Consider the following 27,534-nt stretch of genomic DNA (forward strand, 5'->3'; position numbering starts at 1 on the left):
GGAGAAATGAGAGATTCTGGGGGAATTATAGGTGATAGTAAAAACAAGAATTCAATAAAAAAGATTTTTTTTTTACAAAATTCCATAAAGAAAAAGAAACCTCTAGAACTGGGCAATTATAGCGTGCTATCTGGCCAGGATGGCTGGTCCAGGAGCTGGTTGAGAGGAGTCCAGTGGATTGTCTTAAGGAAATCACAGAGGTCCTTTCCCCGGCTAGCCCAAAGCACCCCACCACCATTCTTTCCCCGATACTTGACACACAACAGTACACAAAGAATCTTCTTTGAACACTATACAGAAAGCAGTCTGAGGGCAGGAACCGCCCCCCCCCCCCCTCCCAGCTAGCACTTAGCATAGTGCAAGAACACAGCAAGCATTTTAATACACGCTTGGTGACTAACTGGGGCTCAGAGGTGTCAAAGCCTTTACTAGGGCAGCTTTAACTCTGGCAAAATCCTTCTAGGCTGGGAAAACTTTCAGTAAAGGTTGGCAATGGACTGGGGTCTGTTGTCGAAGAGCCACTCTCTGACTGCCCACAAAGCTGCTCCCAGAACAAGGAAGTCCTGCTGTACTGTCTCGGCTGATCATCCGGCACCTACTATATGTACACTGCCTCACCTGGCTACGGTGGGGGAGTGGAGGTGGGGGTGAGGCGCCTGCCTCGAAAGAAACTCCCAGCAGCCATAAGAGAATTCGTCTCGCCACTTACAAAGCCAGTTTCCAACTCAAACACTGAAAGTCTCCGTCCCATTCCTAAGCCCAGAGTCCGAGGAGGACAAAGGGAAAAAGAAGGGCCCCACATACACCCGCATGCCACTTTCTGTACCAGCCAAGAACCAGAAGCCAAGTCGGTGCCCATCGTGGGACAATGGCACACCAGCTGTAGAAACAAATGTAAATCCATCCCACTGGAAGGCTAACTGTGAACAATTCAGAGAAGCTGGGAGGATCTGGGGAAGGAGGCAGGGGAAGCAGGCCTCTTGGACAAGCCCTTTCCTCTGATCCCTGTGGAGGTGGGTGGGGGGATACTGCACCTGCTGTCCAGGAAGGCACTGGTTTTGCTGAAACTTTTTTTCTTTCTCTTTAAAAATCTTTGTTATGAGAAGGCTTGAGGGCTGGGGGAAGGAGGACATAGACAAATTCACGTCAGGCAATGACAAAGGCACCCATTATACAGAGCAGAAATAATCATCCCCATTTATGGCACTTGAAGGCTGACAAAAGGCTTAAGACATTATCTTATGATTCCCCACAACCACCCTGCAAGGGAGGAGCTGTAATTCTCTAGACAGGGAAACTGAGGCTCAGGGAGATTTAAGTTACTTGCCCAGTCAGTCACACAGCAGTGCCCAGGTGGGATATGAACCTAGCTCCCAAGTATTTCCTTTCAAAAGGAGGTGACAGCAACAAGAGTCCTAGCAAGGGGCACTAGGTCAGCTTGCCAGGCAACAGGACATCCAGGTCTTGAGAGTAACAATCCGTCTGAGGGGAGGGTCTTGAATGGGGGAAGGGGGGAAGAGCAGAGCAAGGGATAAATGTCTTCTCCCTTTCTTCCTTCTTTGTTCTTCCAAGCTGAGGGAGTAGAACATGGACAGCATCTGGGGGCTAGGCATTCAAGCAGGACAAGAAAGACGCCTTCTACTTGGCACCTGAACCATGAACCTATGCAGCAAAGAGGGCAGCCTAGGACAGGTGGCTGAGGGGATCCTTGGGTGTGCCAGGGAGTGATTTCTCATCCCTTCTGGTAAGACCTACCTCAAGTCAAGGCAGGTAGGTGGCACAGTGGATAGAGTGCCCAGCCTGGAGTCAGGAAAATCCGAGTTCAAATCTGTTCTCACACACTTACTGTGTGACCCTGGGCAAGTCACTTTACCCTGTTGGTCTCAATTCCCTCCTCTGTCAAATGAGCTAAAGAAGAAATGGCAAATCGCTCCAGGATCTTTCTCAAGAAAACCCCCAGCAGGGGTCATGATGAGTGGGGCATGACCGAAATGACGAAATAACCACCTCATGTCAAGTCAAAAGCATTTATTAAAAGACTGCTGTGTGCCGAGCACTGGGCGCCCCACGTGCTAGGGATACCTGTTCAGGCAAACAGCCAATGTCTGACTTCCAAGATCTTCCATTCTAACAAGGGAAACAACTAGTAAGGGGGGGGGGGGGGGGCGGCTCCCGCACGTGCTTGTGACATCTCTAACTCAACAGCTTCAGAAGACTTGCTCCCAGCAGCCCTTCAATTGGGACTCAGAGAGGCTGAGTCACTTGCCAAGTGGCAGAGTCAGAACTGGAACACGGGCCTTCCGACTCTCAACCTAGGGCTCTGGAGTCCTGGACCAAGCTGCCTCTAAAATCTTTAGTCAGAAAGGGGAGAGGGCTGGAACTGGACTCAGATTCCTGCCTCCCAAACTTCCTGGATGTGTAACTATGGGCACTTCCTTGATGCGTCTCTTTCTTCATTGGTAAAACGGCGCTAATATTCCCTGTAGTGCCTCCTTCACAAGGCTACTATGAGCCCCAAAGGAAATGATGTGGGCAAAAGCTCCATGGGAAAGGCAACTCTTCTGACCACCTGTTTGTATGTCCACTTTGATATCTACACACAAGGTACAATAGACTGGAGAGTGACTAAGGTCCTCGAGCCATAAGAAATGCTTTTTGAATACGGCCAACCAGGGGTTTCAGCTTGTGAGACAAGGCATATTGCTTCTGATTTTCTCTTCCTTTTTTTCTTCCCCAAAGGGGGAAGGTATAAAGAAGAGAAAATAATTTTTGTTGACTTAAAAAATGGAAAGGCCAAGTGAGCTACAATTTTTACAGATTCCAATGCTCAGCCTGTGATCTAACAGTTCTATAGCAAGAACTGGGTCTTGATTGAACACTCACTGTGACTCATCTCATCTCTGAGGCCTTGGCCTTTCCCCTACCAGGAGACAGAGACATCTCTCTTTACAATCCCAAGATTCTGAGTTCAAAGGAACCTTTGCAGTCAACTAGCAGACCATTTTACCAGGCCCAGAGAAACCAAATGACTTTTCCAAGGTGACATAGCCCCATACTATTCTCAAAGGTTGCCAGGAAAAGTTTCAAATCACTGTTCTGACCACCCACTTTGGATATTTTATAGGCCCCAAATGGGCTGACTAGTCCTAGGCCTACAACCCCCATTTCCTGCTTATTGTCTACTCTAATACAAACATTCAAAATGAACAACCCATCCCTAGGATGGACCACTGTGCCTACTATGACTTCTTCCAAACAGTATTTTATTTCATCCATGCAAGTCCTCCCCTTCCACTGATAAGATGCATGCTTGCATTAACTACTATGATTTAAACGCACGCATGTGCACGCACCCTGGTAGTCACCCTTCTGGGAATACAGTTCTCTCTCTCCCCACTAAGCTCTGCGGTCCCTTGAGCAGGTGCCATAGAGGCCTGGACTCATAGCCTGTCAGAGTGTGGGCTCTACTGGCATGAAGGTCACCGCCTCCTTGCACTTGGGAGGCAGCAGATAAAGACTCCACCAGATTGATGTCACCAGCCTTGAAATATCCTGTGGCCTGGGGATTCTAGTTCCATGGCTCCCAGTGGCATCAGAACCCAATGGGAAGCAAGCTTATGGTTAAGTTGGAAAGAGCTGGGTTCCAAATTTGCTTCTATTCCTTATAAGCCGTTGACCCTGCACAAGAAAGGTAACCTGAGTGAGCTTCTCTGGTTCCCTTTGTCTGCAAAATAGGGATCATAATTCCCATAGGATTTAACCTCCCCCCCCCTTTGGTTTTTATTTATTTATTTTAAGAGCCCTCACCTTCCGTCTTAGAATCAATATTGTATATTGGTTCGAAGGAAGAAGAGCAGTAAGGGCCAGGCAATGAGGGTTAAGTGACTTGCCTTGCTCACCCAGCTAGGAAGGGTCTGAGGCCAGATTTGAATTCAGGACCTCCCATTTCTGAGCCTGGCTCTCAACCACTGAGCTACCTGGCTGCTCTCCCATCCCCCATGTAGTAAAGCTGTAAGGATATCATTCATGTCAAGTGCCTTGAAGAGTTTAAAGCACTGCCTAAGGATCAGGTATTATTTTTGTTGCTGTTTTCATTTTAAGAGTTTATTGTGAGTGGGGAAACTAGACTGTATTTTAAGAGCCCTGTTTGATGGTTCATGTGTTGGAGCTAAGCTCTCGGTCAGGTCACCAGCTGGGAAGTGGGAGAAATCAGCAAGGAGGTTAGTCTCAGATTCTGGGAGCAGGACAAGCAGGCAGCCCCCAGCCCCACTGCTTAACAGCATTATTGCTTGGGAAGGTTTTTTTTGGCTCCTGTTGGGTTGTGCATTCCATGAACTAACCACCTGTCCATGGCCAGTTTCCTCTAACAGCTGGATGCCTTGGTCCCCTGTAGGGAGACTCGAAGAGCCTGAGGTTTATAGAAGGGAAGGAGAAATGGGACACAAGCTATAGGAACGTAGGACAACACAAGGAATGTGAGAAAGAAAGACGCTGAGCTGCCAGTCCTCCGAAACAAGCAGAGAGCACTATTTGTTCATCCTGAAGGAATAAAAAATATCCCCAATTTTTCCTCCAAATCCAACCAAGGAAAGTTTCCTCCTGGGGTCTGCAATTCTTCTCGCAGACAGCTCCACCCCATCAAGTGACTGCAATCTCTCCAGCTTGGATGCCAGTCATCCTACAAGAGATAACCAGCTCATGTGAGCAGGGCAAACATGGCCTGCTCAGGCTGTTTACAGGCAAGAGGATTAAAACAACCTGTGGAGGGGAGGAAAGGGGCAAACCTGGTACATGGGGAGCCCTGGGAACACAGCATGGAGGCCTCCCACCAAGAAGTTATTGCCCAAATATAAAGAAGAAACCTCCTAAGATGCCAAACCAGCTAACTAGGCCAAATACTGCTTAAGATTGAGTGACCTTGAGAAACTGCTAATTTTTCTGCCATTCAAGGAGGGAGTACGGTCAATAACAGTTTTCAAGGTTCCTGAAGAGTCTCCCCCCCAATCACTTTTTTTTTTAAACCCTTACCTTCTGTCTTAGAATCAATACAGGGTCAAAGAGTTAGGAAGTGTCTAAGGATAAATTGGAACCCAGGACTTCCCAACTCCGGGTCTGGCCAGCCCCCCCCCCAATTACTTTTTAATATCCAAATTGCCTAACCCTAACCCAGACCCAAATCTTTTGGATCAGGAAGGAGGTATGTGGGCAAGCAGGCAGGCAGGCAGAGGAAGAGGTAGCATCAACTACTTGAAAAAAAGCCTTCCCCTTCTGTTGTCAGATGCCTAAAGTCAAACCACAGCTTCCTACACCCAATGTCCATCCTAATCACAGCCCAAGTCAGAGAGAAGCACCACTTCATCAATTAGATAGGTGGCAGAAAGAAGGAAAGGCAAAAGGTGGGTGGATGAGAGGCATGGGGAGAAGGGGAAGGCCAAGGCCTCTCTAAGCTTCTCAGCAGACTGATTGCCCACCCCAGCCCCTAAGTTATGGCCCCCTCCCCATTCAGTTGCACCCAAACCCTGGATTCTTCATCCCTGCAATCTAATCGCAAGCCTTCGGAGGGCAGTTCAGTCTAGGAAGCCTTCAGCCACGGAGGTTGATCTCCCTTAGCCGCATCTCCCACCACAGAAGGAAGCCAAGTCTCCCAAACCGAGGCTGGCCTTCATGCAGCTTAGCTGCGCTTTCTGACTTCTTTAATGCAAGGGGGCAGCTACAACTCCTCTGAATGCTGCCCGGGAGCTTGACTGGGGCAGCAATACTCAAGCTGTGAAAAACTCCAAGTGGCAAGCTGAGAAGTAAGCAATGTAGCTTAGAGAAGATGGACCCCGGGCCCCCTATTCTAGTAAGAGCACCCAACAAGCAGTGGGGAAAGCAACAGAAGCCTCTGCTTTCAGAGCCAAGAAGCCCCTAATTTCACTAGTGCCCAAAGGAGAGCACAACAGTGGCCACAAGCTCAGCCCTGAGGTGATAATGAGCTCCCAAGGGAGCTTCCCTACTCACACGTCCATTAATCTTCCCCCAGATCTCTGCCGTCATGGGGAGCAGCGGCAGGCAAGTCGGGCAAGCTCCTGCTCTCTAACTCCAGTCTGCTTGGCAGGAGGGGATGAGGAGGAGGGGAGATCACGCTTTCCTGTTTCCAAGCACCGCCCTGTCCGTGGGGCAGAGGCCCACTGCACACACCAGAGAACCAACCCACTCCACAGACCAGGCAAAATCAAACATCCTGGGAAGAGGCAGGAATGGGCTGGCTGCCCGCCAGTAACTTTGGTGTTCCCATCATCAGTTGGGCCTGGAACAGAACAGGAGAGGCCAGGAGGCTTATGGTCTCAGGAAGAAGGAAGGAGAGCCAAGAGTCAGTTTTGCTGGGCATCGTGGGAACAAAGCTTATTCACCAACACAAGAGAGGGAGTCCAACTGTCTGTACAGCAAGTCCCCTCCTGTGGTCAGGAAAGAAACTGCTCCACTAGCAGGACTTTCCCAGGGTGAACCTGGAGCCTGATGTTACTTGGGCCAAGGGCTGCATTACCCACATCTCTGGGGCAACCTTCCCAAGCCACTCTCCTTTGGTGATATTTGAGGTCCCATCTTCTCTTCTTCGACTGGGGCACAGCCTCACCCAGGAGCTCTTCCTTGTCACTCGATGCCTGTGAGCCAATGGCTTTAGAGCAAGGAGGGCTTCTCATTGGTTAAGGGTGTGCAACCCCAGCCCCGGAAGGGGGCCTGGCTCTTCCTTCCCTCAGCAGTACCTGGGGCTGCCACAGAATGGGGCTGGTGAACTCTAGAAATGCTTGGGGAGAGACAGAACTTGCCACCCCACCCCCAGACCCAGCGGGGCCAGTGTGGGCCTGTGACAGTCTATACACGCTTCCGCCACCACTTCACTGACTGCAAGGAACACAAGAGGACTGGTCTGCATAAGATCTCTCCTAGAGCCAGGCAGAACACAGCTTTCCCCAAAGCCTGACTTGTTCCACGGGGGAGGGGACAGACACTAGATCTAGAGAATCTCCACCTAAATGAGAAGACTTTTCCAGCATCTCTAATCTGGGCTCCACTGGCCCTGAGATGGATTATGGGGAAAAGCCAGTTTGCATCGTACAAGATGCCAGCTGTGAGGAAGACACCGCAGCCAAGAGTCAACAGGGTGCTTGCTCCTCCTGGCCCTTCCTTTGAGTCCCTTCCCCGGCCCCCCTCATTTTCTCTGATCAGCCACTTCCCTCTGGGTTTCAATCAGAAAGAAGGTGCCACAGGCTTTCAATAAATGCTTCCAGGCCTTCTGGCTTCTTTCTTCCCCTGGAGAGGCAACACTGGGTCAACCGGCAGAATTTCAGAGTAACCGACATCAAGTCATTTGACTAGGGCCCAGTGTTCTTCCCAGTGCCCTTTCCACAAGTTCCCTCTTCAAACACCGCGGCCCAATTCCTCTAAGGTGGCAGACCGCCCATCAGGTATAGTGCAGAGTCCCTAGACTGGGAGGTAGGAGTTCTGAGTTCTGGTTCTGCCTCTCTGTCACAAACTGTGGCACAGATCCCAACCCTGCTGGGCCTTCATGTCCTCATATATAAAGGGGAAGGCTTGGCTAAGGTGACCTTATAGCTTCTTTCAGCCCACCTACTCTATGAGCTATAGATTTCAGAGTATGGTGCACTCAATCAGCATTTTATTTTCTTTTAAACCCTCACCTTCCATCTTAGAATCACTACTGTGTATTGGCTCCAAGGCAGAAGAGTGGTCAGGACTAGGCAATGGGGGTCAAGTGACTTGCCCAGGGTCACCCAGCTGGGAAGTGTCTGAGACCAGTAAATCAGCATTTTAGCCATGGTGAACCAGGAAGCAAAGAACTCTGCTTCTTAAGCCTGGGTGATCAGTCAAGACAGCCCAATAGTCTAACAATGCTTATAAGCAAAATTTTACCTAAAATCCTCACTGGACACAAGGGAAATTATCTGGCCCAAATGAAGGGGAAGGGGGGTGCAGCGGCAGAGGGAAGGTCCAGGTTTTGATCCCAGAAATAAAGAAAGGTTTCAAGAAGCAGAAGGGGTTGGGAATATGGCAACAAATGTCAACACTGGAGAAGCTAGAGACAGAGCTCTTTTAAACCCATTATCTCAGCCCGAGGGAGGCAGGAGAGCTGGCTGGCTCCTATCCTTTCTCTCCAGGACAGAGTTTGGCTTCACATTCCAGCACGGACATTTACCAGGTCAGGGACCACAGAAAAACCATGTAACCTGCTGGGCCTCGATCTCCTCTCTTGTAAAATGAAAAGGCCTCCAGGCTCCTTCCGACTCGAGGCCTCTGATCCTAGGAGCCTCTCAAGAATCATGGGAAGTCAGCAAGGCAGGGATGACCTTTTAATATATGACTTGCTCAGGAAGATAAAGTTAATAAATAGGAAACCCAACACTAAGCCCAGTGTTCCTTTCTGTTAGGCCATCAAGGCCCTCTCTCCTAAGTCAGCACTCTGCTAGGGCTCCAGCCAGTGTCTGCTCTGTGTCTCCTCCCCACCCCCTACCCCCAGCCTTTCTCTCAGGACCCCATGGATCCAGGCACCAAATCTATTTCAGACCCGCCCCAGGCCCCATCAGGCAGCTTTGCCAAAACCCATCCCCTATTACCATGGAGGACACACCCAGCACCTGGTCCTGGCACCTGCCCTTACCCTCCTCCCCACCCATTCCCACAGCAGCCCAGGAGACTCTAGGGACTCTTGGGTGAGGAGCAGCCTCAGGCTGCGTAATCTAGGGGAGAGACTGACTCAGCAGAGCTCAACAAGCAGGGGTTTCAGTCTCCCTCCCCATTTCAGGGAGGGAAAGCAGTGGGCAGGGGCAGACCAGTCTAACAGGCCCTCAGTTCCATTGGACCCCACCCCTTGAAACACACACACACACACACACACACACACACACACACACACACACACACACACACACACACACTCTGAGCCTGCTGCAAAGAGCTCCGAATTAAAAGGTGTGGGAGTGGGCACTGCCACGCCACCACAGCAGTTCTGCCACCTCTGGACCTCAAGGGAACATAAGAGCAGGTCCTCCTGAGCCCTGGTCTTCTAGTTTTCAACAGTCTACACTCTCTCCTGGCCTCCTGGATCTTGAGCTTCTCTAGGAACCCTGGACAAATCTTTGTGATGAAGAAGGAAGCACAGTCTTGCCAATCCATGGATTCTTATCTTGTTTGTGTGTCCTGGACCCCTTGGACAATCCAGTAAAGCCTAAAGAACCCCGGTGACTGACGATTTTAAGAAATGCTGACAGTGAAGGACTGGGCCTTCCCTTTCCAACCCTATTCCCTTTCTCCAGGGAGGTAGACAAGTCCTCTACCTTCACCCATTTTCTCCCTATAGTTTTCTCTACATTGTGAGATCCTGAACCATCAGGCAATAGTGCAAACCCTCCTCCTTTAATTCTCTTCTAAGAGAGCCATATCCCACTAAGCATTAGCACACCTTTACCATAATGACACACGGAGGCTAGGGCAACTTCAATAGTCAAAAAATATCTGAAAGACAAATCAGCAAGAAATAAGCAAGGACACAATTCTATCTAGGAGCTGAGATCATGTTCTTTACAAGCTTTTCCCCTAATTTAGTGACACTCAAGAAAGTTTGAGGGGCAGCTCTGTGGTTCAGTGGATTGAGAGTCAGGCCTAGAGCTGGGAGGTCCTGGGTTGAAATCTGGTCTCAGACACTTCCCAGCTGTGTGACCCTGGGCAAGTCACTTAACCCCCATTGCCTAGCCCTTCCCACTCTTCTGGAACCAATACTTAGTATCAATCCTAAAACAGAAGGTAAGGGTTAAAAAGAAAAAATAAAAGGGAATACAAGGAGAAGGCTTTCTCCTCCTGTGAATACTCTTATTCGAGCTGGCTAGGTTCCTGATATTTCCTTCTCAGATAGTGAGATTCTGGAAAGCCGGGGCTTGTCTTCTCTAGGCATCTCCTAAGCATTCTGGACACAGGAAACATAAATGAATTATGAGTGCCCGTTACTGCTGAGCACTGCCAGGGAGCCCTACAGCCCTGAGGACCTTGAGAATATCACCACTCTAAGACTCCATGTTAGATACCAGATAAAATATGAGAGGAGTCTATTGGTGAAGAAACAGCCCTGGGAGACCTTCCTGAAGAATCGTAGTCTTCTTTCCTCCTATCTCCATCCCACCACACGCCTATAGAATGGAAATCTTACCTCAGCCTCTCTAGAAGGATGCCAGGAACAAAACTGAAAAGGAAAATCTAGTGACCAAGTTCCTAAGACCAGAGGTGACCAATGCAGGGTGACTGACTTATACCTGGTGGCTGACTATAAAGACATGTACTGGTCATTAACATTCCAAATGAAAGGGTGATTTCTGGGTGAGAAGCTTCCAAAAAAATAGACAAAGGTCCAGGAGAGGCCTATCAGTCTATTTTGGTACCAGAGCGAGTGAAAAAAACAAAGTAGTGCCTTTGGAATCCCAAAGGCCCCTACTAGTATTTCCTCTATTACAATTGCAAATAATACCTAACATGTAAACAGACCTTTAAGAGATTTATCTCATTTGGTGCCAACAACCCTAGAAGGAAGGAGATCTTTAATGGGTGAGGAAACTGAGGCAGAGGGAGATGGGGAGATTTGCCCAGGGCCCTGAGGACTGGCACTGCTCTGGTGGGCCAACAATGAGGACAAGGCAAAAACTACTTATTGGTCTTTCTCCCTTCCCTTGTCCTCCACTTCCATTCAGTCAGCCTCCTTTCAGAAGGTCTAAAGACCAGGCCTTGGCACTGGCCCTCTGGCTCTTCCCTCCTATTCCATTTTTCCTCCATCAAACAGGCCATGCTGTCAGTCTTCAGGTCCTTAAGAAAGAAAACCGAAAGGAAACACTACTCTTCCCTAAAGGAGACCGAGTGGCCCCCTAAGAGTGCCTGGAATTCCCCTCCACAATGGAGCTTTTCCTTTTCCTAAAGGGCAGGTCTGACCCTGTCACTCTCTCCTCAAGCTGCAGAGGCTCCCAACTACCTTCTAGTTTCCAACAGCAACTCTTCTCTTTGACTTGTAAGACCCTCACAGCCTGGCCCTGATCATTCTTTCTAACACTCAATGCAGCACACACGCATGCACACGCACACGCGCACACACACACACACACCACCACCACCACCATCCCTGTCCTGTGTCTGAATCCCAGCCAATCCTGTTCTTTCTGCCTCCAAGACTAGAAGAATTCTCTGATACTGCCACCCCAGTGCCTATGACTCCCAGACCATCCTGCCTTTCTGTTTTATTTTTAATTTTTTCTTAAACCCTTACCTTCTGTCTTGGAATCAATACTGGGAATTGGTTCTAAGTAAGGGGTAGGCAATGGAGGTTAAGTGACTTGCCCAGGGTCACACAGCTGGGAAGTGTCTGAGGCCAGATTTGAACCTAGGACCTCCCATCTCTAGGCCTGGCTCTCAATCCACGGAGCCACCCAGCTACCCCCCATCCTGACTTTCTTGACTACGTCCTCATTCTAGATGTCTCTGTCCACACAAATTTCTTCTTTCATTTTCTGGCCATTATCTCTGGTCAAAAGCACAATATGTGCCACACAGCAGATACTTGTTCCAGGCTTGACTATCATGGTCAGTGGGATTTTATTTCTAATTATAAAAAAAAAAAAGCAAAACACCATGCCAAGTACTATCTCAGTTCTTCAAGGAAGCTGGAGACTGTCAGGATCAGTAGTGCCTCTTTGTCCTCTCAGAAGATCTGGTCTCCAGGAATCACTTCCTAGCCTTGGCCAGGATGGTCCTCAGATCGAATCTCTCTGTGGGCCCATAAGCAAACCACAATTTCATCTTGGTAGGGAGAATCAAGAATGTTATGTTTTGTTAGCAGACTTCCAGGGGTTAAGAACATCTCCACATCACCATGCAGCATCAGAGTAGGCCTGGAGATTAAGATTAAGTGTATAATTCTGAAAATGTAGGTAGCTACTCTCAGTTCAGTGTCCAAAGATGAAGAACTGTCACAGACAAAACATCAATGACAACAAACATGTTTGTCATCATGGGAAAACATGGGAAACCAGGGGAGGGGATACCAGCCTCCGGCACTGAAGTTAGTTCCTGTGGGAGCCAAAGTTTAGCTCCGATTCCTCAATCCCCAGATGGGGTGGGGTTAGGAATAGAAACCACTCCAAGGCTTTGCTTTAACCACCTCATCCTCCCTCCCAGCAAGAAAAGGGAAAAAAAGGGGTGGGGATGGGGAGGAGCTGGTCTGTATTTCAGGACACTCCTTACATAATGATGAAACCTTCCCTGAACTATGAGTTGATAACAGACCAGCCACACAAGACACTTTTGGAAGAATCTGCCATTAAGAATGCCTAGAATTCAAGCATCCCAAATACGAAAGTAGAGACTCAGCACCATAACATTTCATTTGGAAGCAAAACCTTCTCTCCACAACAATCCTGCAGGCTTTGGTCCCACATTTGCCATTTTGTCATTAAGGGATTGGTGTTTAACAGTCTGCATTTGGCTCCCTGTTGGCAGCTCGCCCCGTCACTTGTTTCACAAGCAGTTTCTGTGGTTTCAAGAAAGGCAGGGTGTTTGATTTTAAACAATGTTTTAAAAATATATTTCAGAATAGGGTTCATCCATTCTGCAGTGGGAGGTGGGGAGAGAGCAAAGGAAAAATGCAACCAAATCAAATAAAGGCGTCTCCTACTGCCAAAGAGACAGGGCAAAAGGGCTGATCGAAGGAAAGCCAACCAACTGCTCAGCACCTACACCAAGGAGCCAAAGAAATCAACTGAACTGCTTTCTGATTGAGAAGTTGGAAATTAGGGACATAAGAAAATAAAACTTAAGAGGTGCAGAAAGCTTAACCTATACTTGGTTTCACTCTTCCATCTACCAAAATAAATTCACCTGACCCTAATTTATTGGGGGGGGGGTTCCAGCAGTTCAAAATCAATGTAAAGGATTGTCATCTAATCAATTAACAAGCAGCCCTCTAATCAGCCACTATGATCACAGTAATTAAAGTAAAGACTCTCCTCTCTGGGAATTCACTCAAACCCTAGAGAAGGGTAGAAGCCCCAAGGACCCAGCCCATTAGTGAGAGCCACATCCATCCCCAAGGACTCTATATGGAAGCTGAAGCCAGGATTTCCTAAGGAACACCTGGATCTGAAACAGCTGCCTCTTCCTGCCTTATTCCTGGGGAATCTACCCAAAAAGAGGAAAGTCAAATATACTACCATTCCCCAAAGGAAAGAACATTGAACCTCAAGTCAAAGGACTTGAGTTCAAATCCTATTTCTGTTGCTTAGAAGTTCAGTGATGTAGAGCTGGCCAGTCCAATCTGGGGCTTGGTTTCATCTTCTGTAAAACAGATTGGAGGGCAGGGAGAACAACACACCACATGTCTGAGCTACTCCCAGCTCTAAATCCTCTCCCTTAACTAGGTCTCAGTGGCCATAAAGCCAAGAGCTGAAACTAAAGTGACAGAAATGCCAAATAATTCAGAGCTCCTGGGAGGTGAGAAGGGAATTACTTTTTAGTTCAGGAATCCTTCGGAGGACAAGTGCAAGGGCTAAGGCCGCCTCTGACAGCAATTTACAATAGGCTGGACCATTATCAAGGTCCTCAGCTTCTCCAATACAAAGAAAGATAAAAGTGAACAGGACCAGGGGCAGCTGGGAAGCTCAGTGGATGGAGAGCCAGGCCTAGAGACAGGAGGTCCTAGGTTCAAAGCTGGCCTCAGACACTTCCTAGCTGTGTGACCCTGGGCAAGTCACTTGACCCCCATTGCCTAGCCCTTACTGCTCTTCTGCCTTAGAACCAATACACACACAGTATTGATTCCAAGATGAAGGTAAGGGTTTAAAAAAAAAAAAGTGTATAGGACCCACTCCTGAGCACCACACCCAGAACAGACCTTAGGTCAGCCAAACCTTAGACTTGCTCAAAACTCAAAGCTATGGACTGGTCAGCTGCACCCAGCATCACTAAGTTCCAGGCATGGAAGGACGTGGAAGGAAGACCTTGTGGTCTCTAAGAAGCAGGCAATCAGCACCACTACCAGCATGGGCTTTGGAGAAGAGAAGTCCAATAGAAGAAAAAAGACCAAATGAGTACAAACAGGAAATGAGTGAATTATACAAGCAAAAGGATTAAGAGAAACCAACAGGAAAGCCACAGTGCAGCTCCCAGGAATAAACGGGAAGCACCACAGGCACCCAGAGGCCTGGCACTACCAGCTCTCAACCCTCTTGGCAACCCAGGCCAAAAGCCCAACTCTATGTACCTTTTTGTGTACTGGTGGCAGACGGACCCAGCCCAAAAAAGGAACTCAAAGGGAATCCAACCTGCTTCGGTGGGTGCAAAGGTACAATTTGGAACAGTACTCAAATGTCCATTTGTGGAGGGGTCCTCTTAAGTAGCAGAGAATCCCCTATACCCTTGCCAAGGGTAGTTCAGGACCAGACAGACAGGCCTAGGAGAGCAGCCAGGCTGGGTAGCCCACCGCTGTCCAGGGTTCAGACTCTTGGGAGATGGGTAAAAGCAGCAGCAGGGTGCATCATGTTTTAGGATTCCCAGTCATCTCCTGAATCACTGGAGAGCTGAATACATCCTTATGTGGAGCTATAGGGAGGCCCCAGAGGAGAGCTGGAGTTATCCCTGCATTTACACCACTCCTACAGCTTTAAACATACCACCCAAGGATAAAAGGCAACACAAGGATGAGGATCTAGGCAACAGCTCCAGGTCCAAATTCTGAAATATCACATTCTTCACTCAAGACTGAGGCCTAACTCCAAGGATTCCTCCATCATCTCTTTTTGCTGAATGTTCTAATACTTGAGCAAAACTAGATTAGATAGAGAACCTGGGGCCATACTCCTCAGTTCTAGCTCCATATGGCTTAAGAACAGGAGGCTACTAAATGCCAGCTAAGCAATGGGAACATGAGGGCAGAGGCATCCTCTGTTCCTTAGAGATAGAGCCCAAGCCCATTAAGACAATGTTTCCCAATCAACATCTTGGAACACAGAGATGTGCCTCCAGGGCCACACAAAAGATGTCTAAGGCATAATCTGCACTGTAGTGCCTTGGCTAATAGCAGAAGCAAACCTTCTTTGAGGAGCAAGGGTACAAGCAAGAAATGCTTTCTTACATTTCCCACCAGGCAAGTGGATGAAGTCAGGATAAACAATTCTGTGACTAAACCAGAAAGACATGGTCAGAGAGAAACATCCCAGAGTGGGGGGAGGGACACTGATGGGAAACAGAGGTGCAAGTCATAGTAACTTAAGTCAGCCATCATTTAGAGAGAAAGTGATTTTAAAAGATGGGGAGGGGGGGGAGATTCCCAATGAAAATGCTTGTTTAATTTAGCTGAAGTGGCTATGAAGTAAGCTGTCCAATGACCATCCTGGCAAAGGGGACCAAATAAGGAGGGCCGCTGAAACTGTAAAATGAACACAGGCTCAGATAATTAGGAAGAAATAGTTCTTTAAGCTCAATGTATGTCTCCATACTGTACCTGCTTTTAGTTCTAATAAGCGGCATGCGAATTGAGAGGTGAAGTTCATGCTACAACCTAACCCCAAGATCTCCCTTCCATAAAATGTGGTGCTTAGATGGGTAATATTTGGAAGGTGTGCTTCATTAAGAGCCAGTGGCAAAATCAACATAGATCAGAGCAAGCAACTCAACTGGGAAAGCAGAATGTCAGAGTGATGGGTCGGAAGCGCCTGGATCCTACCACCAGCCAGCTGCTAACAGCTTCAAGGTTCTTCAAGGAGAGCCAGTCTTGCAGTTCTCAAATGTAAAACTGACCAACAGCCAGCCAAAAAGCCCTTGAATGCTGCCCTAGGAAAAGCTAAATGAGTCAACAGTGCCCATCAGATCTTTGTAATGCAATCAAAATACAAGACTGATGGTATAGATCCCCAGAATGGAAACACTCATCAAGACAGCTCCAGGTCAGGGAGAAGAGGCTGCTACCAAATCAGCAGAAGCTTTCCTAGTCCAAATGATAAACTGAGAGAAGTGAGAAACAACAGCTTATAGTAAAAATCCCAAGGAGAAATCAACCAGGTGTGGAGATGACTTGTCCTTTCCCATACAGAACACATGGCTACCCCAAATCAATGGGTCTCGTCAGGGGGCCTCTCCCAAGGGAATGTTTGGATGGTTACATCCAGCATCTGTCAGAAGAAAGAGTCCAGTCCAAGGTCAGGTCCTGTCCCTGGAGTACTGTCCAATAATAATGGTAACTCATACCTCACTTTAGGGTTCATACAAAACTAAAAAACTCTTAGAGGAAAAATGAGAGCATTATTGTCCCCATATTACAGATAGGATGCCGAAGCTCAGAGAGGCTATCTATGCCCCAAGGGCACAGAAAGACTAAGTGAAGCGCTGGGACCTGACTTTGATGCCCACATCAATTCTCTCCTTCACAAAGAATTAACTCTGAGAACGGTTCTACAGATCCAGGGGGGAATACCTTTGGTGGGCAATTGGTTTTCTTCCTACTATGTATGAATCAGTGACATTAAGCCTATCATGAAGTCACCACAGCAGGATGCCTGGCATCCTCTGGACCAGAAATGCCTTCCGCAAAGGAGAATGCGGTGGCTAGCAGCAAAGTTCATGAAAACACCTGGATCAGAACACGTCTCCAGCAGCACAAAGGATCCCAAAGGGCCAGCAAACCAAATAATTTACCACACTACCACTAAAAATGAAGAATGATGAAAATGTGGTATTCCCTCTCTTTTATCAAATGATGACCCCCTGAGATTGAAAGAGAGTCAACTCTGTTCCTTGGACACTGAGTGAACTTTTGACTTTATTCATCTGTCTGCCTTCCACCCATCTCTCAGTAAATGTGGTCCTTCTACACTAGAATGTAAGCTTCCTGAGGTCTGGCATCATCTTATTTGTGTTTATCTACCCAGTGATGCACAGAAAGCATTTATAAATCTCTCTCTCTCTCTCTCTCTCTCTCTCTCTCTCTCTCTCTCTCTCTCTCTCTCTCTCTCTCTCTCTCTCTCTCTCTCTCTCTCTCGAGTTCAGAAAGGAGGACAAAAGAAAAAGAGGCCTCAGTTATTTCAAGATAACCAAGATGAGGGAGGGAGGGAGGGAGGGATTTGGAACTATACCTTCAAATGCTACAGGGTCAGCCAAACAAATGGCAGCAGAGTAGAGGACAAGCTGAGGTAGTCTGGAGCATGTCCAGGGGTGGTGGGGGTGGAGGGGAATTTAAAGGAATCACAGAGAAAAAGGGAATGATCAGAAGAGTCAGCAGAAATGCCAGAAGGACCATTAGGGGCAGTGTAATGTCCCTGAACAACTTGCAGGGACCCAGGAGAAAAAAAACACCATTCATAAGCAAAGGATAAACTATGGGAGTGGAAACACCGAGAAAAAGCAACTGCCTGAATACAGAGGTTGAGGGGACATGACAGAGGATAGACTCTAAATGAACACTCTAATGCAAATACTATCAACAAAGCAATGGGTTCAAATCAAGAAAACATCTAATGCCCAGTGGACTTACGCGTCGGCTATGGGGGGTGGGGGGGGGGAGGAAAAGAAAATGATCTATGTCTTTAACGAATAATGCTTGGAAATGACCAAATAAAATATATTAAAAAAAAAAAAAAAAAAAAAAAAAAAGAAATGCCAGAAGGAAAAGGAACATACAATAATCAGCACAAGAGAAATATTCTCACATGTGCTGCAAGTCAACACAGGCACCATGGCAGGCAGAGAAGAGCAAGCCCAGGATTTGGGTAGAAGTCCTGACTGACACTTGCTGGGTAATCATGGGCCAAGGAAAAAAGGCCTTTCATCTCTTCAAGCCTCAGTTTTGCCATCTGTATATTAGAGATCGTACCAGCTCTGTTTTGACCTGAGGAATTCACTTTGTAAATCTACATAAGCATGAGTTCTTATTCTCCCTGGTCATATGTTCAATGTGAAACAATCTAGTGATCTCTCTCCTGTTCTCTACCAAGGAGGATGGGCTACAGAAAGCAACAAGGGGTTAAGGTGACTGAGTACTGTAGGGAAAAAAACCACCAAGGAAGGTCCTGGGAAAGTGATAAAACATACCTCTTGGCAGGGGAGACGTAAAACATATGCACTTCCCAGCCCAGGGGTAGGGGACATGAGAACAAAGGATGATATGTACCAGAGGTTGGCATAAGCCCAAAGGCCGAATCCAGCCCACCACCTGCTAAGAATGGTTTTTAAATTTTTAAATATTATTTAATCATAGTACAAAGCAAAAACAGGAGGCAACAGGCAGGATTTGGCCCACAGGCCATAGTCTACCAACTTCTAAGGTCTATACTGTCAGATATATAATCACAGTATTGGATGTTTTCCATTGTTATAAGGATTCAGTTGGGGAATGAGATGACTATGGCATAAAGCAAATAGTTTCATTGATGATTGCTTTTATATCACCCAGATTTTCCCCTATATTTGTCCCCACCAGTCATCCCATAACCAAAACAATTTTTTTTTTATAAAGAGGAAGAGCGGGGTGGCTAGAATAGTTTGGGGCTTGGAGTAAGGAAGACCCAAGTTCAAATCCAGTTTCAGCTGATTGCTTGCTCACAAGCTGTGTGACCCTGGGCAAGTCATTTAAGCCCGTTTACCTTTTGAAAAAAAAATTTTAAGGGATCTACTGGGTCAGGTAGGTGGCTCAGTGGATTGAGAGTCAGGTCTAAAGATAGGAGGTCCTAGGTTCAAATTTGACCTCAGAAGCTTCCTAGTTATGTGACTCTGAGGAAGTCACTTAACCCATTGCCTAGCCTTACCATTCTTCTGCCTTGGAATCAAGAGTACAGATTCCAGAGGAAAGGGAATGGTTTTTAAAAAACAGAGTAAGAGAAATAGACAGAAAAACCTATCCATGGAGAGGCAAGGCAGTTGATATCCTACCCAATGTGCTACCCTGTAGATCCACCACCCCCTAGCCCGGCAAAGAAGTGAGAAGGAAAGTATACCTCTTCTTTGGAATCTTTTTTTTTGTTAAGGATGAAAGTGATAGTGGAGCTCTCCTCATTCCAGGATATAAAGTCCACAAAGTCACCAATCCTCAGACTGTGGCATATCTTCCAGGTTTCCTAATGACAAATTTCCATGCTACCCAGGGAAATGATCTGAGGAAGCAAGTCCCAACAGTACCTAGAAGTATTCGCTGCCAAACTCCCCATTTACTGCTTTACATGGGGAGAGCAGCACCAAGGCCAAATGGCCATGACTTGGGCACAAGATCCTGCCTTTCTTCTGTTAAAGGTCCTGATCATTGGACAGGAACATGATAAAGGGAACCCTAAGTTTGTCTTCTAGTGTCGGACGATGATTTGTAAGAGGAAGCTTAGGACTGCTCTAAATCACAAGTGAACACTCAGAAAAATGCATGCCCTCGAGATGTGCACGAAGATCTCCAACAGCCTTCAGTTCTCCTTCAGACAGCTGGCTGGGGCCAGCCAACACAAAGGCTCTTCACATCACTCCCAGCCAAAGGAGGCAGCCCCAGGAGGATGGAGAGAGAGACACTAGACATACGATGCAATACCTCGAGTCCTGGGGGCAGGACTAGGCTACCCGAAGTGTTCTGATCCGAGATCTAAAAGCACAATATTCCCAACTCCCCACCAGTCAAGTAGGACACTTAAAGCAGGAAAGTGACCCAGGGCTGACTGAACTGGGAGGCAGGCTGATGGGGTTTCCTCTCAAATTGGTCATTAATCCAAAAACCTGCTCCCTTACTACATACACCCCACTTTCCTCGGAGACTGAGGAACAGAAAAGGTCAAACTCCTGAGACTGCAAGGTGAAAGTGCACAGCCCCCAGAGACAGTAACACTGTCAGCAGAGAACAAGGGGACATCTGTGGCATGTAACCGAAGTGGGGAAGCAATGGAGTGGGGGAAAGGCAGCAGAACCTCCGGTCTGAAGAGGGTGGAGGAAACAGGGGGCCGCCCTGCACACAGGATATCAGTTACCAAAACAAAACCCCAGCGTGAGGGTGCTCAGGGGAAGCAGTAATTAGAGAATCACTTGGAGAGCAGAGAAAGCAGCCTGCTCCCCCACCACCACCACCACCACCAGGCAGGAACTCTGTTCACAGACACTCTCCCACCCCACTCACACTCACACCCTCTCTCCGGACTAGAGCACTTCCTCAATTTCACAGCAACATAGAAAAACAAGCCTAAGTGAGCAGAACTGACAGTTCTGCCCTGGCCCACTGCTTGAAGAGCAGGTTCACCCCTGACTGTAATGCAGAAGTGTGGGGGCAGTGGCAGTCCTAGCAGAGGACCTCTTCTCTTTCCACCTGCTCCCAATTCAAGGGTTGGGCCCAGCCTCACCCATTCCATCCCATCCCACTTCAATATCCAAAAGACAGCCATAGCTTTGCCCCTTTTCCCAACAAGTCTGGACTGGCTACTGTCCTGGCAGCCCCTACCAAAAAAAAAGTCTCCGGCCAAAAAGAAGTTTTAGCAATGTCCAATTATAGCAGCCAGGAGTCAAAGGCTAGAAGTGGGGAACCTGGCCTTTGAGCCAGCTCAACAATGGCGGCCCCCACTTCAGGCCAAGTCCCTTCCCTCTGGCTATGTCAAAATCCTTTGGTTGAGCAGCAAATTGGGAAGAGGGCCCCAGGTTGGAAAGGAGGTGAGCAAAAAGGAAGAGGCAGAGTTGGGAGGGAAGGGGGAGTGCCAGGGTGGAAGCTCCAAACTCAAACTGACTTCTTCAGCACTGGGGGGGGGGGGGGGTTGTAAGTGGGGGCTGTTTGCAAAAGTCATCTCTGCTTGCCTTCAACGAACCTTTGAAAGTCCCAAAGGACTAAGACTTTTGTGTAGCCAACATCCCAGCTAGCAGAGGAAAATAGGCCATTGCTGGAAACCAGCTTAACTGGTTCTGCAAAGGAGCCCCTGGCCAGTTCCACCTTCCTGCCCCAAGTTAAAAAGAAAAAGGGCAGAAGCCCAGAGCCAACCATGTAACTAACACAAATTCTCCCTCTGGGGCTCACCTTCCTGCCAGTATCTGTCCCCCAACCTTGTGATTACTGGGCTTTATAAGGCTAAAATTAGTCAGTTCATAGGAGGAAATATTTATTTCTGCCCCTGGGGAAAATGTATAATATAAAAAATGAAGAATAATGGGAAGGGGGGAGAGAGGAGGAAGAACACACATACCAACCCCCTCCTTCAAGGCAGATTATGTGTAGAGAGAGCTCCCAGCAGGGACTGAGAAACTTCAAACACCCCAGACGAAAATAGACATTCAGATAAAGGGATATAACCTATTTATACCCCCAATGGAGAAGCATGTCTAGTGGGCAAGAAAAGGAAGAGAAGTCAGATTTTCCTTGCTCAGATCTCAAAATTCTGTGTGCAGTCCCAGAGGCTGCTTTAGTCACTCAAACTCTGCCCTAGTCTCAATGGTGATCCAGGATGAGATGAAACCATTTCAACAAATATTCACTATAAAAGGGAAAGTCAGGGGCCCTGGAAACCCGGAAATACTCAGAAAATTTACTCCAAGATTAGAGAATTCCACTCCTAGCAAGACAGGAACCAGGTAGGTAGGATCTCCTCCCTCAGTAGATGACACAGAGTACCTAACATTGCTCTCTTCAGAGGTTAAAAAAAAATTGGTAGGTTTCAGAGGAAAGAAAAAGGTAGATCACTTGAGTGACTCATCTAAGCTTTGATGAGGGCTGGAAACAGGTTTGGAGAGCCCAAGATTCATAAGTAAAATCTCTAAAACCCCAATCTCCCATTAAGTGAGAGGAAAGAGCTGGCTGATCATGTTGGTGACTTTATTAAACCACTATTGTACTAACTTCAAAGGGTCACTTCCCAGACATCTATCACCCACAAAGCTCTTCTTGAGTGGGAAATCAATAGAAGACCCTCAGAGGAATCAAGCCCCCCCCCCCATCTCATTCTCCAAGACAGGGGGGTTCTTTTTAGCTGAGTAGAGCCCTGCTTTGAGGCCAAAAGAATGAAACCTAAGCTGACTGAGAAAGATGTTGCTGGTTTATTCAGTAAAAGCCAGGCATAGAGCTGAAAAGGAAGACCATCTCAAACCTTTCAATCTGCCAAAGCCAGGAGACAGCTCAAGGGTTACCAAGAGGCTCCATCTCACTCCATTAATGGGTTCCGGGAGTGCTGGGCAGCCCATTTCACTGAGCCACAACATCAACAGGGCCAAAGAGGTTCATTTCCCCAATCCCCACCTCACTTGTCAATAATGGGCCAGAGAGCCCAAAGCCTGACTATACTACAGACATGAAATATTTATTCTAGTTGACATAATACAAATGGAAAAGAATAAGGAAAGCTCCTATGAGCAGAGAAGAAATGTCAGCCAGGACAGATGCCCACAGAGCTGGAGCCATTCTGTTCAAAGGGGAACCAGTATAGCCTGGGAAGTTTGGGACTTCCCATAAAAACACTGTGCAAACCTTCCAGAAATGCTCCTGGCCCTGTCCTACCTTACAACATTGAATTTCGCTCACAACAGCCACCAAAAAAAAGAGATTTCCAGTCAATCTTGGTTAAGAGCCGAAAGGCTATCCAGCCCTTGGAGAGGGCTTTAACTGCAGCCAGTTGAATTTCAACTGTAAACCAGTAGACCACATCCAGGATGGCCTTAAATCAAGCTCTGACCTCCCCCTGGGTGGTGGCTACTCCAGAGCAGTGACTGAAGGTGTGACCAAGAACTGACCGAGACTGACTTGGAATTGTTTCCAGAATTACCTTTAACCTGTCCCAGAGCCTCTAAGAAAAGCACTGCCCAGATAAAGGGCCCTTTACCTGAGCTCCAGGGCCTACCTAAAGTGGAGAGGAGATTCCAGCCATAGGACCAACCAGGGTTCAGCCCAGGCCCAGGGTAGGAGAGACTCTCCACAGAGCAAAGGAATATCCTCCTGAGTGTAATCAGTGCCTACCCACAGTCAACCTAGCTTCATGGAAATCATTAAAATATTAATAGCAGCTCATTTATCTATAGCATTTTAAAGGATTACAAGAGGCTTTTCCTCACATCCACCAAGTGGGGCGTACAGCGTAACTATTAACCCCACTGCACAGAGAGAAAACTGGTCAGTGCAACACTCAATCTAAAGCTGACTGGACTAGCCATACAGCAAAGAAGGCAGCCACTCTGATTTAAACTCTACAGAATCCACAGAGGCTAGCCTGTCTAGAGCTATCCTGGTTGGGTCTTTTCTCCAGGGCTTTCAAAGTCTGAGGAAAAAGAAAAAGCAATGCTCTGAGCTTCCTGGAGGGCTGAAAGCAACTTCAATGTGCCCACTGCATAACAGGGACCAGCAGTTTGGGGGGGAAGCCAGGGGAAGGCCTGCTGATTAGCCTGGAGGGTTTCTGAGGCTCAACTAGAGGGACGGGTTTCAGGGCATCTGATCCATGAGACCCCCGCCAACAGCAAGGAGGCTCTGAAAACCATGCCTTACACCCCCCTTTCCTCTTACTGTGGCCACTGGCTAGAAGATAAGCTGTCATTTTGCTGCCTGCCAAACCTCCAATCCAAGAGTTCCATCTGAAAAGCTCAGTCCCAAACACTGCCCCGCCACAGCCTGAGACACCTTCCCCAGGGAACTGACAGCCCCCATTCAAGAAACCCACTGCAGGACTGCAGTCCGGTCTGGACAGAAATGACTTCGGAATCAGGTGTCACCAAAGTCACCTCCAAGGCAGAGGAAGCTACTGACTGTCAGAAAGTAGGCGATGTGGCCACGTAAGGTTTCTTTCTGTTCTTCAGCATTTCCGAAGGTGCTTTCATTTTTCCCCCAGAGCTCCTGGAAAAAGGGCAAGGAAAGAAAGGGGGAAAGCTTGGAGATGCCGATTGTTTGTTTACCTATTTCTGGCAGAACCGGTTTAAGTAATTTCGATGTGAACCTAGTGAGAGAGCCTCTAATGGGGGTGGGGAGTCTCCTCCTACAACAGCCCTGCTGGCAAGAAGGGGAAACCTTAGGACTCCTCTCATCAGCACCCAACTGGCTGCTGCAACTGTCTTCACATGGAAAAGCTGCAGGAAGAACAAAATGGGGGCTTCTCCTTCTTGGCTCTGCTGCCTGCTTGGTCTCCAGACCCTGACGGGGTCACCTGCTCAAGGGCTGTGAATCTGGGATATTCCTAAGCTAGTGGCAGCAGCTCTTCCAAAGAATCCCAAAGGGGAAGCTGCTGTGGAAAGAGATAAAGAGTAACTCATGGGTGGGGGCAGGCTAAGGACGGATAACCAGACTCCTATCAGTCTCTAAACTGGCTTGGAGAAAATAAAATGGCAGCAGGGAGCTGCCAGGCCGACCAATCACTGGCATCATCCACTGGTCCACTCCTTCAGCAAACACCCTGAGATCGGGCTATGAGAATGGCATGGTATTACTGGGGGGGGGGGGGTGTCCAGGAGAAAAAAGCCCCAAAGGGACAAATTCCTCAAGGAGAGACGGGAGGGCAAGTGCCCGGCAGCCTACAATCCCCCTTCCTCCAGAGCAGAAGTTCAAGAGCAGAAGTCCAAAAGCCCCCAGTTCACAGTCAGAAGTTCTGTTCAAGCAGGGTCTGCCTTCTCTTGTTAAGACAAAGGTGGGGGGGGGGGCAAGGAGAAGGGGCTTTCCGTGTGCAGAGAGAAAGGGGGGAAAAGGGGCCCGCCATGGGGTTCCAGAAGTCAACAGCGCCTGTCACTGAAGCAGCATTCAGCCAACAGCCCTCTCCATCCCCGTCTCAGCCCTCAGACACTCAGATTCCGGACAGAGATCTCGGGGGGGGGGCATCCCGGGAGGTGCTCCTGCCTGCCTGGGTGCCGCGGGGGGAGAAGCCGGGCTGGACAGAGCGAGGGCAGGCGAGATTGCAGCAGGTTCTCCGGGGAAGAGGAGGAGGAAAGAAGGGATAAGGCCCCAGGGGAGCGCTGCTCCGGGAGGGGAGCAGCTCCAGGTGTCCAGCTGCGGGGATCAGGGGCGCAGGCAGTGTGGCCGCCTCCGGCCCTGGAAGAGGCAAGTTCGGGTGACAAATGTTACTGAGGGGTGGGGAGTGGTCGGCTGGCCCGGCTACCCCCCGGCTCGTGGCCAGCGTCCAGAGGGTCAGATGTAGAGAGCCTCCTGGGGGTCAGGGCCCAGTCAGGGGCTCCCCCAGCCCGGGGGCCCGGGAGCCACGCGGCCCCGGGCGGCGCGGGCTGAGCCACAGGTGGTCGGGGAAAGTGACAGCGGCCGGGCTGGGGTCCCCCAGGAAAGACAGCTCAAGAGGACGCGCAGGAGGCGAGGTGACAGGAGCGGCCCCGGGTGAAGACAGCCCGGAGTGCTAGAGGCGGCGCCCGGGAGGAAAAGGGGAAGAAGCCGTCGCCGCGGCTTTTCTGTCGGCTCGGAGCCGAAAAGAGTGGAGAGGACGGCAGGCCAGGCCCGCACGGCGTGGGCACGGGCACAAGCAGTGGCCGCAATCGGCGCTCCTTCCTACCTGCTGCTCCGTATCCCTCTCGTTCAGCGTGGGCAGGGGGGTCCGGGCGCTGGACATGGTGCCGCCGGGGCCGGGGGCCCGGGGGCTGCGAGGAAGGGCCGCGGGCACCAGGCGGCTCAGCGCGGGGGCCCCGGCCGCATGGGCCCCAGCCAGGAGTGCGGGGAGGCCGGGCTGGCCGCTCACGCCAGCCCGCGGCTGCGCCGCTCTGGCTAGGCCGCGCCGGCTCCGGGCGGCTCCGGGGCGGCCCCCGGGCCCGGGCCCGGGCTGGGCTGGGCCGCCGCTCGGTCGCGCTGCCGCCTAGCCCGCTTGCCGACCGCGCCGCCCGCGCTGCGCCTCCGCTGCCTTCAGCGGCTCCGCTCCGCGCCCGCCTCACAGGCAGCCGCCGCTGCCGCCGCCGCCGCCGCCGGCCCTGCTGCTCCCAACATGGCCGCCGCCGCCGCCGGCCCTCGGCTCTTTCCGCCGCCAGGTGCCGGAAACAGCCGAAGCGCTGGGTGCCGGGCTCCCGGCTGAGGCGGGCCTCCGGAAACAGCCGAAGGCTGGAGCCCCGGGAGCGCGCGCTACGGCTGAGGGCTCCGGAAATAGCCGAAGGGGCACGGGGCGGGCGCGACCGAACTCTGGCCACGCCTCCGAGATACTACGCCCATCCCTCTCCGCCCCTTACAACTCCGCCGGGGCTCTTCCCTGCAGTCCGGGAGCGGGCGCAGGCCGCGTGCTAAGAACTGGACCCGCCCTCCGCTCCGCCTCCGCAGTAGGGAGCCGGCCCAGACTACTTCCGGAAACACCCAGAGCTGAGGCTCTCTCCAGCCTCGCAGCATCCTTGGAGCATCCCTAGAGTGGTACCCATGCGTGGCTTTGGGCTTCCCCACACTAGGCTCCGCGCGTCTCCCAGGGCCCCAGCTGGCCCAGGGCACCGAAAAAGAAGTCGTCAGGCCGCTTGTTGACCGCACCTCGAACTTTGCACCGCCCGCCCACGGGGCTGATGTCCAGAAAACACTTAAAGCGCCCCAGAAACAGGATGGTGATTTCTGTGACTTGTTCTGTTGGAGACTGGAAGCTAAAGAATGAGATGGAGAGGCAGGCAGAGAAAAAGGGACAGGGACCCAAAAAAAGAGAGACGACAGGTGCAGACCATGCTCCCAGGAACGGAGAGTGCTGAGAGATCTGGACCTGGGTTCACATCCTACTCCTGACCCTCTAGCTGGGTGAAGACAGTTCAAATCCAGACCTTTGTCCCTCAGTGAGGCTGAAATGGGCCACCCAAGAGTGGCGTAGACCCAAGAATGCTGGACTTGGATTTGAATACTGCTTTTGAGCCATACTAGCTGAGTTATTTTACTTCTCTGACTCAGTTTTCTCCTAAGTAACATGGGAATTATGATTCCTGCACTACCTCCCTCCTAAGAGTCTGATGAGGACCTTAACGTTCTAGAGAAATGGAAGATGCTTCCATTGCTTCTACTTCTGCTTTCTTGGGGCAAACAGAACAGTCAAATGCAGTGAGTTCTAGGTGGCAGAGTGGATAGGGCAAAAGAGCCTCTTGCTTCTTAGACTACTGGTGTGATTGTGAATGAGTCACTTAAAGTCCCAGATTCAGTTTCTTCATCTAAAAAATGGAATAAGAATACCTACCTCAGAGTTCTTGTAGAGCTCCAATGAGATTATAAGTGTAAAACTTGTACACACTGCCTATTTTTCTGATGCCCCCTGCTCACTCCATTGTCTGCCCCAGCTCATGCTGTGAGCCAGCTTTGTCCAGTGAAGACTCCCCACCACCTACTTCCACTTTTCTCCTTAGAAGATAAGCTTCTTAAGAGAAGAAACTGTCTCATTTTCTCTTTTTTTTTTGCATCAATGCTTAGCATAGTGTCTAGCATATAGTAAGAATTTTATAAATGCTTTAACCTAATCTAAACCACATATGGAAGCCCTTTAAATACTTGAAGGCAACAATTAGTAAAAGTAATAGTTGTAGTAGTGGTGGTAATAGTGGTGGTAGCAATAGTGATTTTTATTATTATTATTCACTACATATTGGATTGCTAGCTGG

At 49.3% G+C, this 27,534-nt stretch overlaps 1 protein-coding gene across 7 annotated transcripts in view; it reads right to left on the minus strand.

The window, feature by feature from the left end:
• MARK2 (microtubule affinity regulating kinase 2) overlaps window positions 1–25,883 on the minus strand; it is a 59,374-nt gene extending 33,491 nt beyond the window's left edge. For 3 of the 7 annotated variants that reach the window (XM_056801547.1, XM_056801545.1, XM_056801542.1), the window contains exon 1: window positions 25,488–25,882. In XM_056801547.1, coding sequence (XP_056657525.1) covers window positions 25,488–25,544 — 57 coding nt within the window. In that variant the 5' untranslated portion in view covers window positions 25,545–25,882. Of the gene's footprint in view, window positions 1–6,000; window positions 7,919–25,487 lie in introns of those variants that run through there. The other 4 variants (XM_056801549.1, XM_056801548.1, XM_056801544.1 and 1 more) reach the window with 4 other exon arrangements.
• Between the last annotated feature and the right edge of the window lie 1,651 nt (window positions 25,884–27,534).

This window comes from Monodelphis domestica, chromosome 6 (assembly GCF_027887165.1).
Source record: "Monodelphis domestica isolate mMonDom1 chromosome 6, mMonDom1.pri, whole genome shotgun sequence".
Classification (NCBI taxonomy): domain Eukaryota; kingdom Metazoa; phylum Chordata; class Mammalia; order Didelphimorphia; family Didelphidae; genus Monodelphis; species Monodelphis domestica.